Genomic DNA, 15,701 nt, shown 5'->3' with positions numbered 1-15,701 from the left:
GCTCACCTCCTAGAAGCCCAGGTAGACAACTTAGACAGCCTAGATAGACAACTTAGTTAGACAGCCTAGATAGACAACTTAGTTAGACACAGCCTAGTTAGTCAACTTAGTTAGACAACTTAGTTAGACAACTTAGATAGACAGCCTAGTTAGACAACTCAGCAACCACAAGACCGGAGCTCACCTCCTAGAATCCCAGGTAGACAACTTAGTTAGACAACTTAGATAGACACAGCTCACCTCCTAGAAGCCCAGGTAGACAACTTAGACAGCCTAGATAGACAACTTAGTTAGACAGCCTAGATAGACAACTTAGTTAGACACAGCCTAGTTAGTCAACTTAGTTAGACAACTTAGTTAGACAACTTAGATAGACAGCCTAGTTAGACAACTCAGCAACCACAAGACCGGAGCTCACCTTCTAGAATCCCAGGTAGACAACTTAGTTAGACAACTTAGATAGACACAGCTCACCTCCTAGAAGCCCAGGTAGACAACTTAGTTAGACAACTTAGATAGACACAGCTCACCTCCTAGAAGCCCAGGTAGACAACTTAGTTAGACAACTTAGATAGACACAGCTCACCTCCTAGAAGCCCAGGTAGACAACTTAGTTAGACAACTTAGATAGACACAGCTCACCTCCTAGAAGCCCAGGCAGACAACTTAGTTACACAACTTAGATAGACACAGCTCACCTCCTAGAAGCCCAGGTAGACAACTTAGTTAGACAACTTAGATAGACACAGCTCACCTCCTAGAAGCCCAGGTAGACAACTTAGTTAGACAACTTAGATAGACACAGCTCACCTCCTAGAAGCCCAGGTAGACAACTTAGTTAGACAACTTAGATAGACACAGCTCACCTCCTAGAAGCCCAGGTAGACAACTTAGTTAGACAACTTAGATAGACACAGCTCACCTCCTAGAAGCCCAGGTAGACAACTTAGTTAGACAACTTAGATAGACACAGCTCACCTCCTAGAAGCCCAGGTAGACAACTTAGTTAGACAACTTAGATAGACACAGCTCACCTCCTAGAAGCCCAGGTAGACAACTTAGACAGCCTACATAGACAACTTAGTTAGACAGCCTAGATAGACAACTTAGTTAGACACAGCCTAGTTAGTCAACTTAGTTAGACAACTTAGTTAGACAACTTAGATAGACAGCCTAGTTAGACAACTCAGCAACCACAAGACCGGAGCTCACCTCCTAGAAGCCCAGGTAGACAACTTAGTTAGACAACTTAGATAGACACAGCTCACCTCCTAGAAGCCCAGGTAGACAACTTAGACAGCCTAGATAGACAACTTAGTTAGACAGCCTAGATAGACAACTTAGTTAGACACAGCCTAGTTAGTCAACTTAGTTAGACAACTTAGTTAGACAACTTAGATAGACAGCCTAGTTAGACAACTCAGCAACCACAAGACCGGAGCTCACCTCCTAGAAGCCCAGGTAGACAACTTAGTTAGACAACTTAGATAGACACAGCTCACCTCCTAGAAGCCCAGGTAGACAACTTAGACAGCCTAGATAGACAACTTAGTTAGACAGCCTAGATAGACAACTTAGTTAGACACAGCCTAGTTAGTCAACTTAGTTAGACAACTTAGTTAGACAACTTAGATAGACAGCCTAGTTAGACAACTCAGCAACCACAAGACCGGAGCTCACCTTCTAGAAGCTCAGGTAGACAACTTAGTTAGACAACTTAGTTAGACAACTTAGTTAGACACAGGGTAGATAGACAACTTAGTTAGACACTGGGTAGATAGACAGCATAGATAGACAACTCAGCAACCACAAGACCGGAGCTCACCTCCTAGAAGCCCAGGTAGACAACCTAGTTAGACAACTTAGTTAGATAACTTAGATAGACAGCCTAGATAGACAACTCAGCAACCACAAGACCGGAGCTCACCTTCTAGAAGCTCAGGTAGACAACTTAGTTAGACAACTTAGTTAGACAACTTAGTTAGACAACTTAGTTAGACACAGGGTAGATAGACAACTTAGTTAGACACTGGGTAGATAGACATCCTAAATAGACAACTCAGCAACCACAAGACCGGAGCTCACCTCCTAGAAGCCCAGGTAGACAACCTAGTTAGACAACTTAGTTAGACAACTTAGACAGCCTAGATAGACAACTCAGCAACCACAAGACGGAGCTCACCTCCTAGAAGCTCAGGTGGTAGACACGGGGTAGATAGACAACTTAGTTAGACAACTTAGATAGACAACTTAGATAGACACAGCTCACCTCCTAGAAGCCCAGGTAGACAACCTAGTTAGACAACTTAGATAGACAACTTAGATAGACACAGCTCACCTCCTAGAAGCCCAGGTAGACAACTTAGTTAGACAACTTAGATAGACACAGCTCACCTCCTAGAAGCCCAGGTAGACAACTTAGTTAGACAACTTAGATAGACACAGCTCACCTCCTAGAAGCCCAGGTAGACAACTTAGTTAGACAACTTAGATAGACACAGCTCACCTCCTAGAAGCCCAGGTAGACAACTTAGTTAGACAACTTAGATAGACACAGCTCACCTCCTAGAAGCCCAGGTAGACAACTTAGTTAGACAACTTAGATAGACACAGCTCACCTCCTAGAAGCCCAGGTAGACAACTTAGACAGCCTACATAGACAACTTAGTTAGACAGCCTAGATAGACAACTTAGTTAGACACAGCCTAGTTAGTCAACTTAGTTAGACAACTTAGTTAGACAACTTAGATAGACAGCCTAGTTAGACAACTCAGCAACCACAAGACCGGAGCTCACCTCCTAGAAGCCCAGGTAGACAACTTAGTTAGACAACTTAGATAGACACAGCTCACCTCCTAGAAGCCCAGGTAGACAACTTAGACAGCCTAGATAGACAACTTAGTTAGACAGCCTAGATAGACAACTTAGTTAGACACAGCCTAGTTAGTCAACTTAGTTAGACAACTTAGTTAGACAACTTAGATAGACAGCCTAGTTAGACAACTCAGCAACCACAAGACCGGAGCTCACCTCCTAGAAGCCCAGGTAGACAACTTAGTTAGACAACTTAGATAGACACAGCTCACCTCCTAGAAGCCCAGGTAGACAACTTAGACAGCCTAGATAGACAACTTAGTTAGACAGCCTAGATAGACAACTTAGTTAGACACAGCCTAGTTAGTCAACTTAGTTAGACAACTTAGTTAGACAACTTAGATAGACAGCCTAGTTAGACAACTCAGCAACCACAAGACCGGAGCTCACCTTCTAGAAGCTCAGGTAGACAACTTAGTTAGACAACTTAGTTAGACAACTTAGTTAGACACAGGGTAGATAGACAACTTAGTTAGACACTGGGTAGATAGACAGCATAGATAGACAACTCAGCAACCACAAGACCGGAGCTCACCTCCTAGAAGCCCAGGTAGACAACCTAGTTAGACAACTTAGTTAGATAACTTAGATAGACAGCCTAGATAGACAACTCAGCAACCACAAGACCGGAGCTCACCTTCTAGAAGCTCAGGTAGACAACTTAGTTAGACAACTTAGTTAGACAACTTAGTTAGACAACTTAGTTAGACACAGGGTAGATAGACAACTTAGTTAGACACTGGGTAGATAGACATCCTAAATAGACAACTCAGCAACCACAAGACCGGAGCTCACCTCCTAGAAGCCCAGGTAGACAACCTAGTTAGACAACTTAGTTAGACAACTTAGACAGCCTAGATAGACAACTCAGCAACCACAAGACGGAGCTCACCTCCTAGAAGCTCAGGTGGTAGACACGGGGTAGATAGACAACTTAGTTAGACAACTTAGTTAGACAGCCTAGTTAGACACAGGGTAGATAGACAACTCAGCAACCACAAGACTGGAGCTCACCTCCTAAAAGCCCAGGAAGACAACTTAGGTAGACACGGGGGGGGGTAGATAGACTGAGTGACTGATTGAGTGAGTGAGTGACTGACTGACTGAGTGAGTGAGTGACTGAGTGACTGAGTGAGTGACTGTCTGAATGAGTGAGTGACTGACTGACTGAGTGAGTGACTGAGTGAGTGACTGCGTGAGTGAGTGACTGACCAAGTGACTGACTGAATGAGTGACTGACTGAGTGACTGAGTTAGTGACTGACTGAGTGACTGGGTAAGTGACTGATTGAGTGACTGAGTAAGTGAGTGAGTGAGTGAATTACTGAGTGACTGACTGAGTGAGTGACTGAGTGACTGACTGAGTGACTGACTGAGTGACTGAGTGAGTGAGCTCACCTCCTAGAAGCTCAGGTAGACACGGGGTAGATAGACACGGGGTAGATAGACAGCCTAGATAGACACGGATGGGTGAGTGACTGAGTGACTGACTAACTGAGTCACTGACTGAGTGACTAACTGACTGACTAACTAACTGACTAACTAACTGACTGACTAACTAACTAACTGACTGAGTGACTGAGTGACTGACTAACTGACTGACTAACTGACTGACTGACTAACTAACTAACTGACTGAGTGACTAACTGACTGACTAACTAACTGACTAACTAACTGACTGACTAACTAACTGACTGAGTGACTGAGTGACTGACTAACTGACTGACTAACTGACTGACTGACTAACTAACTAACTGACTGAGTGACTAACTGACTGACTAACTAACTGACTAACTGACTGACTAACTAACTAACTGACTGAGTGACTGAGTGACTGACTAACTGACTGACTAACTGACTGACTAACTAACTAACTGACTGACTGACTAACTGACTGACTAACTAACTGACTAACTAACTAACTAACTGACTGACTGAGTGACTGAGTGACTGACTAACTGACTGAGTGACTGTCTTCTCTTCTAGATCTTCCCTGCGCTGGTCTACGACATCCGCAACATCTCAGCGTCTACCTGGGAAGACATCAAGAGGCTCAAAGCAGCACTCTGGGCTCTGGTAACTAACTAGCACACTAACTAGCACACTAACTAGCACACTAACTAGCACACTAACTAGTACACTAACTAGCACACTAACTAGTACACTAACTAGCACACTAACTAGTACACTAACTAGTACACTAACTAGTACACTAACTAGTACACTAACTAGTACACTAACTAGCACACTAACTAGTACACTAACTAGTACACTAACTAGCACACTAACTAGTACACTAACTAGTACACTAACTAGTACACTAACTAGCACACTAACTAGTACACTAACTAGCACACTAACTAGTACACTAACTAGTACACTAACTAGCACACTAACTAGTACACTAACTAGTACACTAACTAGTACACTAACTAGCACACTAACTAGTACACTAACTAGTACACTAACTAGTACACTAACTAGTACACTAACTAGCACACTAACTAGCACACTAACTAGCACACTAGTACACTAACTAGTACACTAACTAGCACACTAACTAGCACACTAACTAGTACACTAACTAGCACACTAACTAGTACACTAACTAGTACACTAACTAGCACACTAACTAGTACACTAACTAGTACACTAACTAGTACACTAACTAGTACACTAACTAGTACACTAACTAGCACACTAACTAGTACACTAACTAGTACACTAACTAGTACACTAACTAGTACACTAACTAGCACACTAACTAGCACACTAACTAGTACACTAACTAGTACACTAACTAGTACACTAACTAGTACACTAACTAGTACACTAACTAGTACACTAGTACACTAACTAGCACACTAACTAGTACACTAGTACACTAACTAGCACACTAACTAGCACACTAACTAGCACACTAACTAGTACACTAGTACACTAACTAGCACACTAACTAGTACACTAACTAGCACACTAACTAGTACACTAACTAGTACACTAACTAGTACACTAACTAGTACACTAACTAGCACACTAACTAGTACACTAACTAGTACACTAGTACACTAACTAGCACACTAACTAGCACACTAACTAGTACACTAACTAGTACACTAGTACACTAACTAGCACACTAACTAGCACACTAACTAGTACACTAACTAGTACACTAACTAGCACACTAACTAGCACACTAACTAGTACACTAACTAGCACACTAACTAGTACACTAATACACTAACTAGCACACTAACTAGTACACTAACTAGCACACTAACTAGTACACTAACTAGCACACTAACTAGCACACTAACTAGCACACTAACTAGTACACTAACTAGCACACTAACTAGTACACTAATACACTAACTAGCACACTAACTAGTACACTAACTAGCACACTAACTAGTACACTAACTAGCACACTAACTAGCACACTAACTAGCACACTAACTAGCACACTAGTACACTAACTAGTACACTAACTAGTACACTAACTAGTACACTAGCTAGTACACTAACTAGCACACTAACTAGTACACTAACTAGCACACTAACTAGCACACTAACTAGTACACTAGTACACTAACTAGCACACTAACTAGTACACTAACTAGTACACTAACTAGTACACTAACTAGCACACTAACTAGCACACTAACTAGCACACTAACTAGTAACACTAACTAGCACACTAACTAGCACACTAACTAGTACACTAACTAGTACACTAACTAGTACACTAGTACACTAACTAGCACACTAACTAGTACACTAACTAGCACACTAACTAGTACACTAGTACACTAACTAGCACACTAACTAGTACACTAGTAACACTAACTAGCACACTAACTAGTACACTAACTAGCACACTAGTACACTAACTAGCACACTAACTAGTACACTAACTAGTACACTAACTAGCACACTAACTAGTACACTAACTAGTACACTAACTAGTACACTAGTACACTAACTAGCACACTAACTAGTACACTAGTACACTAACTAGTACACTAACTAGTACACTAGTACACTAACTAGTACACTAACTAGTACACTAGTACACTAACTAGCACACTAACTAGTACACTAACTAGTACACTAACTAGTACACTAACTAGTACACTAGCTAGTACACTAACTAGCACACTAACTAGTACACTAACTAGCACACTAACTAGTACACTAACTAGTACACTAACTAGTACACTAACTAGTACACTAACTAGTACACTAGTACACTAACTAGCACACTAACTAGTACACTAACTAGCACACTAACTAGTACACTAACTCGCACACTAACTAGTACACTAGTACACTAACTAGCACACTAACTAGTACACTAACTAGTACACTAACTAGCACACTAACTAGTACACTAACTAGTACACTAACTAGTACACTAGTACACTAACTAGCACACTAACTAGTACACTAACTAGCACACTAACTAGTACACTAGTACACTAACTAGCACACTAACTAGTACACTAACTAGTACACTAACTAGTACACTAACTAGCACACTAACTAGCACACTAACTAGTACACTAACTAGTACACTAACTAGCACACTAACTAGTACACTAACTAGTACACTAACTAGCACACTAACTAGCACACTAACTAGCACACTAACTAGCACACTAACTAGCACACTAACTAGTACACTAACTAGCACACTAACTAGTACACTAACTAGCACACTAACTAGCACACTAACTAGTACACTAACTAGCACACTAACTAGCACACTAACTAGCACACTAACTAGCACACTAACTAGCACACTAACTAGCACACTAACTAGCACACTAACTAGCACACTAACTAGCACACTAACTAGTACACTAACTAGCACACTAACTAGCACACTAACTAGCACACTAACTAGCACACTAACTAGTACACTAACTAGCACACTAACTAGCACACTAACTAGCACACTAACTAGCACACTAACTAGCACACTAACTAGTACACTAACTAGCACACTAACTAGCACACTAACTAGTACACTAACTAGCACACTAACTAGCACACTAACTAGCACACTAACTAGCACACTAACTAGTACACTAACTAGCACACTAACTAGCACACTAACTAGCACACTAACTAGCACACTAACTAGTACACTAACTAGTACACTAACTAGTACACTAACTAGTACACTAACTAGCACACTAACTAGTACACTAACTAGCACACTAACTAGCACACTAACTAGTACACTAACTAGTACACTAACTAGTACACTAACTAGTACACTAACTAGCACACTAACTAGTACACTAACTAGTACACTAACTAGTACACTAACTAGTACACTAACTAGCACACTAACTAGTACACTAACTAGCACACTAACTAGTACACTAACTAGCACACTAACTAGTACACTAACTAGTACACTAACTAGTACACTAACTAGTACACTAACTAGCACACTAACTAGTACACTAACTAGCACACTAACTAGTACACTAACTAGCACACTAACTAGTACACTAACTAGTACACTAACTAGTACACTAACTAGCACACTAGCACACTAACTAGTACACTAACTAGTACACTAACTAGCACACTAGTACACTAACTAGTACACTAACTAGCACACTAACTAGTACACTAACTAGTACACTAACTAGCACAACTAGCACACTAACTAGTACACTAACTAGTACACTAACTAGTACACTAACTAGCACACTAGTACACTAACTAGTACACTAACTAGCACACTAACTAGTACACTAACTAGCACACTAGCACACTAACTAGCACACTAACTAGTACACTAACTAGCACACTAACTAGCACACTAACTAGTACACTAACTAGCACACTAACTAGTACACTAACTAGTACACTAACTAGCACACTAACTAGCACACTAACTAGTACACTAACTAGTACACTAACTAGCACACTAACTAGTACACTAACTAGTACACTAACTAGCACACTAACTAGTACACTAACTAGTACACTAGTACACTAACTAGTACACTAACTAGTACACTAACTAGCACACTAACTAGTACACTAACTAGTACACTAGTACACTAACTAGCACACTAACTAGCACACTAACTAGTACACTAACTAGCACACTAACTAGTACACTAACTAGTACACTAGTACACTAACTAGTACACTAACTAGCACACTAACTAGTACACTAACTAGCACACTAGCACACTAACTAGCACACTAACTAGTACACTAGTACACTAACTAGCACACTAACTAGTACACTAACTAGTACACTAGTACACTAACTAGTACACTAACTAGCACACTAACTAGTACACTAACTAGTACACTAACTAGCACACTAACTAGTACACTAACTAGTACACTAGTACACTAGCTAGCACACTAACTAGTACACTAACTAGTACACTAACTAGTACACTAACTAGCACACTAACTAGCACACTAACTAGTACACTAACTAGCACACTAACTAGTACACTAACTAGCACACTAACTAGTACACTAACTAGCACACTAACTAGCACACTAACTAGTACACTAACTAGTACACTAACTAGCACACTAACTAGTACACTAACTAGCACACTAACTAGCACACTAACTAGCACACTAACTAGTACACTAACTAGTACACTAGCACACTAACTAGTACACTAACTAGTACACTAACTAGTACACTAACTAGCACACTAACTAGTACACTAACTAGCACACTAACTAGCACACTAACTAGCACACTAACTAGTACACTAACTAGTACACTAACTAGCACACTAACTAGCACACTAACTAGTACACTAACTAGTACACTAACTAGCACACTAACTAGCACATTAACTAGTACACTAACTAGTACACTAACTAGTACACTAACTAGCACACTAACTAGCACACTAACTAGCACACTAACTAGCACACTAACTAGCACACTAACTAGCACATTAACTAGCACACTAACTAGCACACTAACTAGCACACTAACTAGCACACTAACTAGCACACTAACTAGCACACTAACTAGCACACTAACTAGCACACTAACTAGCACACTAACTAGCACACTAACTAGCACACTAACTAGTACACTAACTAGCACACTAACTAGCACACTAACTAGCACACTAACTAGTACACTAACTAGTACACTAACTAGCACACTAGTACACTAACTAGTACATTAACTAGTACACTAACTAGTACACTAACTAGTACACTAACTAGCACACTAGTACACTAACTAGTACACTAACTAGTACATTAACTAGTACACTAACTAGTATACTAACTAGCACACTAACTAGCACACTAACTAGCACACTAACTAGCACACTAACTAGTAACACTAACTAGCACACTAACTAGTACACTAACTAGTACACTAGCACACTAACTAGTACACTAACTAGTACACTAACTAGTACACTAACTAGCACACTAACTAGTACACTAACTAGCACACTAACTAGCACACTAACTAGCACACTAACTAGTACACTAACTAGTACACTAACTAGCACACTAACTAGCACACTAACTAGTACACTAACTAGTACACTAACTAGCACACTAACTAGCACATTAACTAGTACACTAACTAGTACACTAACTAGTACACTAACTAGCACACTAACTAGCACACTAACTAGCACACTAACTAGCACACTAACTAGCACACTAACTAGCACATTAACTAGCACACTAACTAGCACACTAACTAGCACACTAACTAGCACACTAACTAGCACACTAACTAGCACACTAACTAGCACACTAACTAGCACACTAACTAGCACACTAACTAGCACACTAACTAGCACACTAACTAGCACACTAACTAGCACACTAACTAGCACACTAACTAGCACACTAACTAGTACACTAACTAGCACACTAGTACACTAACTAGTACATTAACTAGTACACTAACTAGTACACTAACTAGTACACTAACTAGCACACTAGTACACTAACTAGTACACTAACTAGTACATTAACTAGTACACTAACTAGTATACTAACTAGCACACTAGTACACTAACCACCCGTGTCTCCCGTGTCTCCGCGTGTCTCCCCCAATCCCCTCGTGTCTCTCCCCCATGTCTCCCCGTGTCTCCCCGTGTCTCTCTCTCTCTCCCCGTATCTCCCCGTGTCTCTCCGTATCTTTCTGTGTCTCTCCCCGTGTCTCCCCGTGTCTCTCCGTGTCTCCCCATGTCTCCCCGTGTTTCCCTGTGTCTCCCCGTGTCTCCCCGTGTCTCCCCGTATCTCCCCGTGTCTCCCCGTGTCTCCACGTGTCTCCCCGTGTCTCCCCGCGTCTCCCCGCGTCTCCCCGTGTCTCCCCGTGTCTCCCCGTGTCTCCCCGTGTCTCCCCGTGTCTCCCCGTGTCTCCACGTGTCTCCCCGTATCTCCCCGTGTCTCCCCGTATCTCCCTGTGTCTCCCCGTGTCTCCCCGTATCTCCCCGTGTCTCCCCGTGTCTCCACGTGTCTCCCCGTGTCTCCCCGTGTCTCCCCGCGTCTCCCGTATCTCCCCGTGTCTCCCCGTGTCTCCCCGTGTCTCCCCGTGTCTCCCGTATCTCCCCGTGTCTCCCCGTGTCTCCCTGTGTCTCCCCGTGTCTCCCGTATCTCCCCGTGTCTCCCCGTGTCTCCCCGTGTCTCCCCGTGTCTCCCCGTGTCTCCCCGCGTCTCCCCGCGTCTCCCGTATCTCCCCGTGTTTCCCTGTGTCTCCCCGTGTCTCCCCGTGTCTCCCCGCGTCTCCCCGCGTCTCCCGTATCTCCCCGTGTCTCCCTGTGTCTCCCCGTGTCTCCCCGTGTCTCCCCGTGTCTCCGCGTGTCTCCCCGTGTCTCCCCGCATCTCCCCGCGTCTCCCGTATCTCCCCGTGTCTCCCTGTGTCTCCCCGTGTCTCCCCGTGTCTCCCCGTGTCTCCGCGTGTCTCCGCGTGTCTCTGCAGGGACACATTGGCGCTACGATGTGGGGCTTGTCTTTGCTGGAGGAGGAGGGGGTCACTGGAGACATCGTGAGGATGGCGGAGACCTGCAGTGTCCTGTCTGTGCGCGGGTGAGTGGGTGGGTGAGTGGGTAGGTGGGTGAGTGGGTGGGTGAGTGGGTAGGTGGGTGAGTGGGTGGGTGGGTGAGTGGGTGGGTGAGTGGGTGGGTGGGTGGGTGAGTGGGTGGGTGGGTGAGTGGGTGGGTGAGTGGGTGGGTGAGTGGGTAGGTGGGTGAGTGGGTGGGTGGGTGAGTGGGTGGGTGAGTGGGTGGGTGGGTGAGTGGTGGGTGAGTGGGTGGGTGGGTGAGTGGGTAGGTGGGTGAGTGGGTGGGTGGGTGAGTGGGTGGGTGAGTGGGTGGGTGAGTGGGTAGGTGGGTGAGTGGGTGGGTGGGTGAGTGGGTGGGTGAGTGGGTGGGTGAGTGGGTGGGTGAGTGGGTGGGTGGGTGGGTGAGTGGGTGGGTGGGTGAGTGGGTGAGTGGGTGGGTGGGTGGGTGGGTGAGTGGGTGGGTGGGTGAGTGGGTGAGTGGGTGGGTGAGTGGGTGGGTGGGTGAGTGGGTGGGTGGGTGAGTGGGTGGGGTGGGTGAGTGGGTGGGTGAGTGGGTGGGTGAGTGGGTGGGTGAGTGGGTGGGTGGGTGGGTGAGTGGGTGGGTGGGTGAGTGGGTGGGTGAGTGGGTGGGTGAGTGGGTAGGTGGGTGAGTGGGTGGGTGGGTGAGTGGGTGGGTGAGTGGGTGGGTGGGTGAGTGGGTGGGTGAGTGGGTGGGTGGGTGAGTGGGTAGGTGGGTGAGTGGGTGGGTGGGTGAGTGGGTGGGTGAGTGGGTGGGTGAGTGGGTAGGTGGGTGAGTGGGTGGGTGGGTGAGTGGGTGGGTGAGTGGGTGGGTGAGTGGGTGGGTGAGTGGGTGGGTGGGTGGGTGAGTGGGTGGGTGGGTGAGTGGGTGAGTGGGTGGGTGGGTGGGTGGGTGGGTGAGTGGGTGGGTGGGTGAGTGGGTGAGTGGGTGGGTGAGTGGGTGGGTGGGGTGTGGGTGGGTGGGTGAGTGGGTGGGTGGGTGAGTGGGTGGGTGAGTGGGTGGGGTGAGTGGGTGGGTGAGTGGGTGGGTGGGTGGGGTGAGTGGGTGGGTGGGTGAGTGGGTGGGTGAGTGGGTGGGTGAGTGGGTAGGTGGGTGAGTGGGTGGGTGGGTGAGTGGGTGGGTGAGTGGGTGGGTGAGTGGGTAGGTGGGTGAGTGGGTGGGTGGGTGAGTGGGTGGGTGAGTGGGTGGGTGGGTGAGTGGGTGGGTGAGTGGGTGGGTGGGTGAGTGGGTAGGTGGGTGAGTGGGTGGGTGGGTGAGTGGGTGGGTGAGTGGGTGGGTGAGTGGGTAGGTGGGTGAGTGGGTGGGTGGGTGAGTGGGTGGGTGAGTGGGTGGGTGAGTGGGTGGGTGAGTGGGTGGGTGGGTGGGTGGGTGAGTGGGTGGGTGGGTGAGTGGGTGAGTGGGTGGGTGGGTGGGTGGGTGAGTGGGTGGGTGGGTGAGTGGGTGAGTGGGTGGGTGAGTGGGTGGGTGGGTGAGTGGGTGGGTGGGTGGGTGAGTGGGTGGGTGGGTGAGTGGGTGGGTGGGTGAGTGGGTGAGTGGGTGGGTGAGTGGGTGGGTGGGTGAGTGGGTGGGTGGGTGAGTGGGTGGGTGAGTGGGTGGGTGAGTGGGTGGGTGGGTGAGTGGGTGGGTGGGTGAGTGGGTGGGTGGGTGAGTGGGTGAGTGGGTGGGTGAGTGGGTGGGTGGGTGAGTGGGTGGGTGGGTGAGTGGGTGGGTGGGTGAGTGGGTGGGTGAGTGGGGGTGTGGGTGAGTGGGTGGGTGGGTGAGTGGGTGGGTGGGTGAGTGGGTGAGTGGGTGGGTGAGTGGGTGGGTGGGTGAGTGGGTGGGTGGGTGAGTGGGTGGGTGGTGGGTGGGTGAGTGGGTGGGTGGGTGGAGTGGGTGGGTGAGTGGGTGGGTGGGTGAGTGGGTGGGTGGGTGAGTGGGTGAGTGGGTGGGTGAGTGGGTGGGTGGGTGAGTGGGTGGGTGGGTGAGTGGGTGGGTGGGTGAGTGGGTGGGTGGTGAGTGGGTGAGTGGGTGGGTGAGTGGGTGGGTGGGTGAGTGGGTGGGTGGGTGAGTGGGTGGGTGAGTGGGGTGGGTGAGTGGGTGGGTGGGTGAGTGGGTGGGTGGGTGAGTGGGTGGGTGGGTGGGTGGGTGAGTGGGTGGGTGGGTGAGTGGGTGGGTGGGTGAGTGGGTGGGTGAGTGGGTGGGTGAGTGGGTGGGTGGGTGAGTGGGTGGGTGGGTGAGTGGGTGGGGTGGGTGAGTGGGTGAGTGGGTGGGTGAGTGGGTGGGTGGGTGAGTGGGTGGGTGGGTGAGTGGGTGGGTGAGTGGGTGGGTGAGTGGGTGGGTGGGTGAGTGGGTGGTGGGTGTGTGGGTGGGTGAGTGGGTGGTGAGTGGGTGGTGTGTGGTGGGTGGTGTGGTGGTGGTGGGTGGGTGAGGGGTGGGTGGGTGGTGGGTGAGTGGGTGGGTGAGGGTGGGTGGGTGAGTGGTGGGTGAGTGGGTGGGTGGGTGAGTGGGTGGGTGGTGAGTGGGTGGGTGGGTGGGTGAGTGAGTGGGTGGGTGAGTGGGTGGGTGGGGTGGGTGAGTGGGTGGGTGAGTGGTGGGTGGGGGTGAGTGGGTGGGTGAGTGGGTGGGTGGGTGAGTGGGTGGGTGGGTGAGTGGGTGGGTGGGTGAGTGGGTGGGTGAGTGGGTGGGTGGGTGGGTGAGTGGGTGGGTGGGTGGGTGAGTGGGTGGGTGGGGTGGGTGGTGAGTGGGTGGTGGTGGGTGAGTGGGTGGGTGGGTGAGTGGGTGGGTGGGTGAGTGGGTGGGTGGGTGAGTGGGTGGGTGGGTGAGTGGGTGGGTGGGTGAGTGGGTGGGTGAGTGGGTGTGGTGGGTGGGTGGGTGGGTGGGTGAGTGAGTGGTGGGTGGGTGAGTGGGTGGTGGGTGGGTGAGTGGGTGGGTGGGTGAGTGGGTGGGTGAGTGGGTGGGTGGGTGGGTGAGTGGGTGGGTGGGTGAGTGGGTGGGTGGGTGGAGTGGGTGGGTGGGTGGAGTGGGTGAGTGGGTGGGTGAGTGGGTGGGTGGGTGAGTGGGTGGGTGAGTGGTGGGTGGTGTGAGTGGGTGGGTGGGTGAGTGGGTGGGTGGGTGAGTGGGTGGGTGAGTGGGTGGGTGGGTGGGTGAGTGGGTGGGTGAGTGGGTGGGTGGGTGAGTGGGTGGGTGAGTGGGTGGGTGGGTGAGTGGGTGAGTGGGTGGGTGAGTGGGTGGGTGGGTGAGTGGGTGGGTGAGTGGGTGGTGGGTGGGTGGGTGGGTGGGGTGAGTGGGTGGGTGGGTGAGTGGGTGGGTGAGTGGTGGGTGGGTGGGTGAGTGGGTGGGTGAGGTGAGTGGGGTGGTGGGTGAGTGGGTGGGGTGGGTGAGTGGGTGGGTGAGTGGGTGGGTGAGTGGGTGGGTGGTGGGTGGGTGAGTGGGTGGGTGGGTGGGGTGAGTGGGTGGGTGAGTGGGTGGGTGGGGTGAGTGGGTGGGTGAGTGGGTGGGTGAGGTGAGTGGGTGGTGTGGTGGGTGGGTGGGTGAGTGGGTGGGTGGGTGAGTGGAGTGGGTGGGTGAGTGGTGGGTGGGTGAGTGGGTGGGTGAGTGGGTGGTGGGTGGGTGGGTGAGTGGGTGGGTGAGTGAGTGGGTGGGGTGAGTGGGTGGGTGGGTGAGTGGGTGGGTGGGTGAGTGGGTGGGTGAGTGAGTGGGTGGTGGTGAGTGGGTGGGTGAGTGGGTGGGTGGGTGAGTGGGTGGGTGGGTGAGTGGGGGTGAGTGGGTGGGTGAGTGGGTGGGTGGG

General features: G+C 48.6%; 1 protein-coding gene across 1 annotated transcript in view; it reads left to right on the top strand.

Annotated features, from left to right (window-relative positions):
* Positions 1-11,942, top strand: part of LOC144954290 (rapamycin-insensitive companion of mTOR-like) — a gene marked incomplete at its 3' end in the record, with an annotated part of 44,868 nt that extends 32,926 nt beyond the window's left edge. Inside the window, exons 8-9 of the mRNA XM_078884809.1 lie at positions 4,860-4,949; positions 11,836-11,942. Coding sequence (XP_078740935.1) covers positions 4,860-4,949; positions 11,836-11,942 — 197 coding nt within the window. The remainder of the gene's footprint in view (positions 1-4,859; positions 4,950-11,835) is intronic.
* Positions 11,943-15,701: the final 3,759 nt, after the last annotated feature.

The sequence above is a fragment of the Lampetra fluviatilis genome, unplaced genomic scaffold (assembly GCF_964198595.1).
Source record: "Lampetra fluviatilis unplaced genomic scaffold, kcLamFluv1.1 SCAFFOLD_420, whole genome shotgun sequence".
Taxonomy (NCBI): Eukaryota; Metazoa; Chordata; class Hyperoartia; order Petromyzontiformes; family Petromyzontidae; genus Lampetra; species Lampetra fluviatilis.
This window is presented reverse-complemented; position numbering and strand designations above follow the sequence as displayed.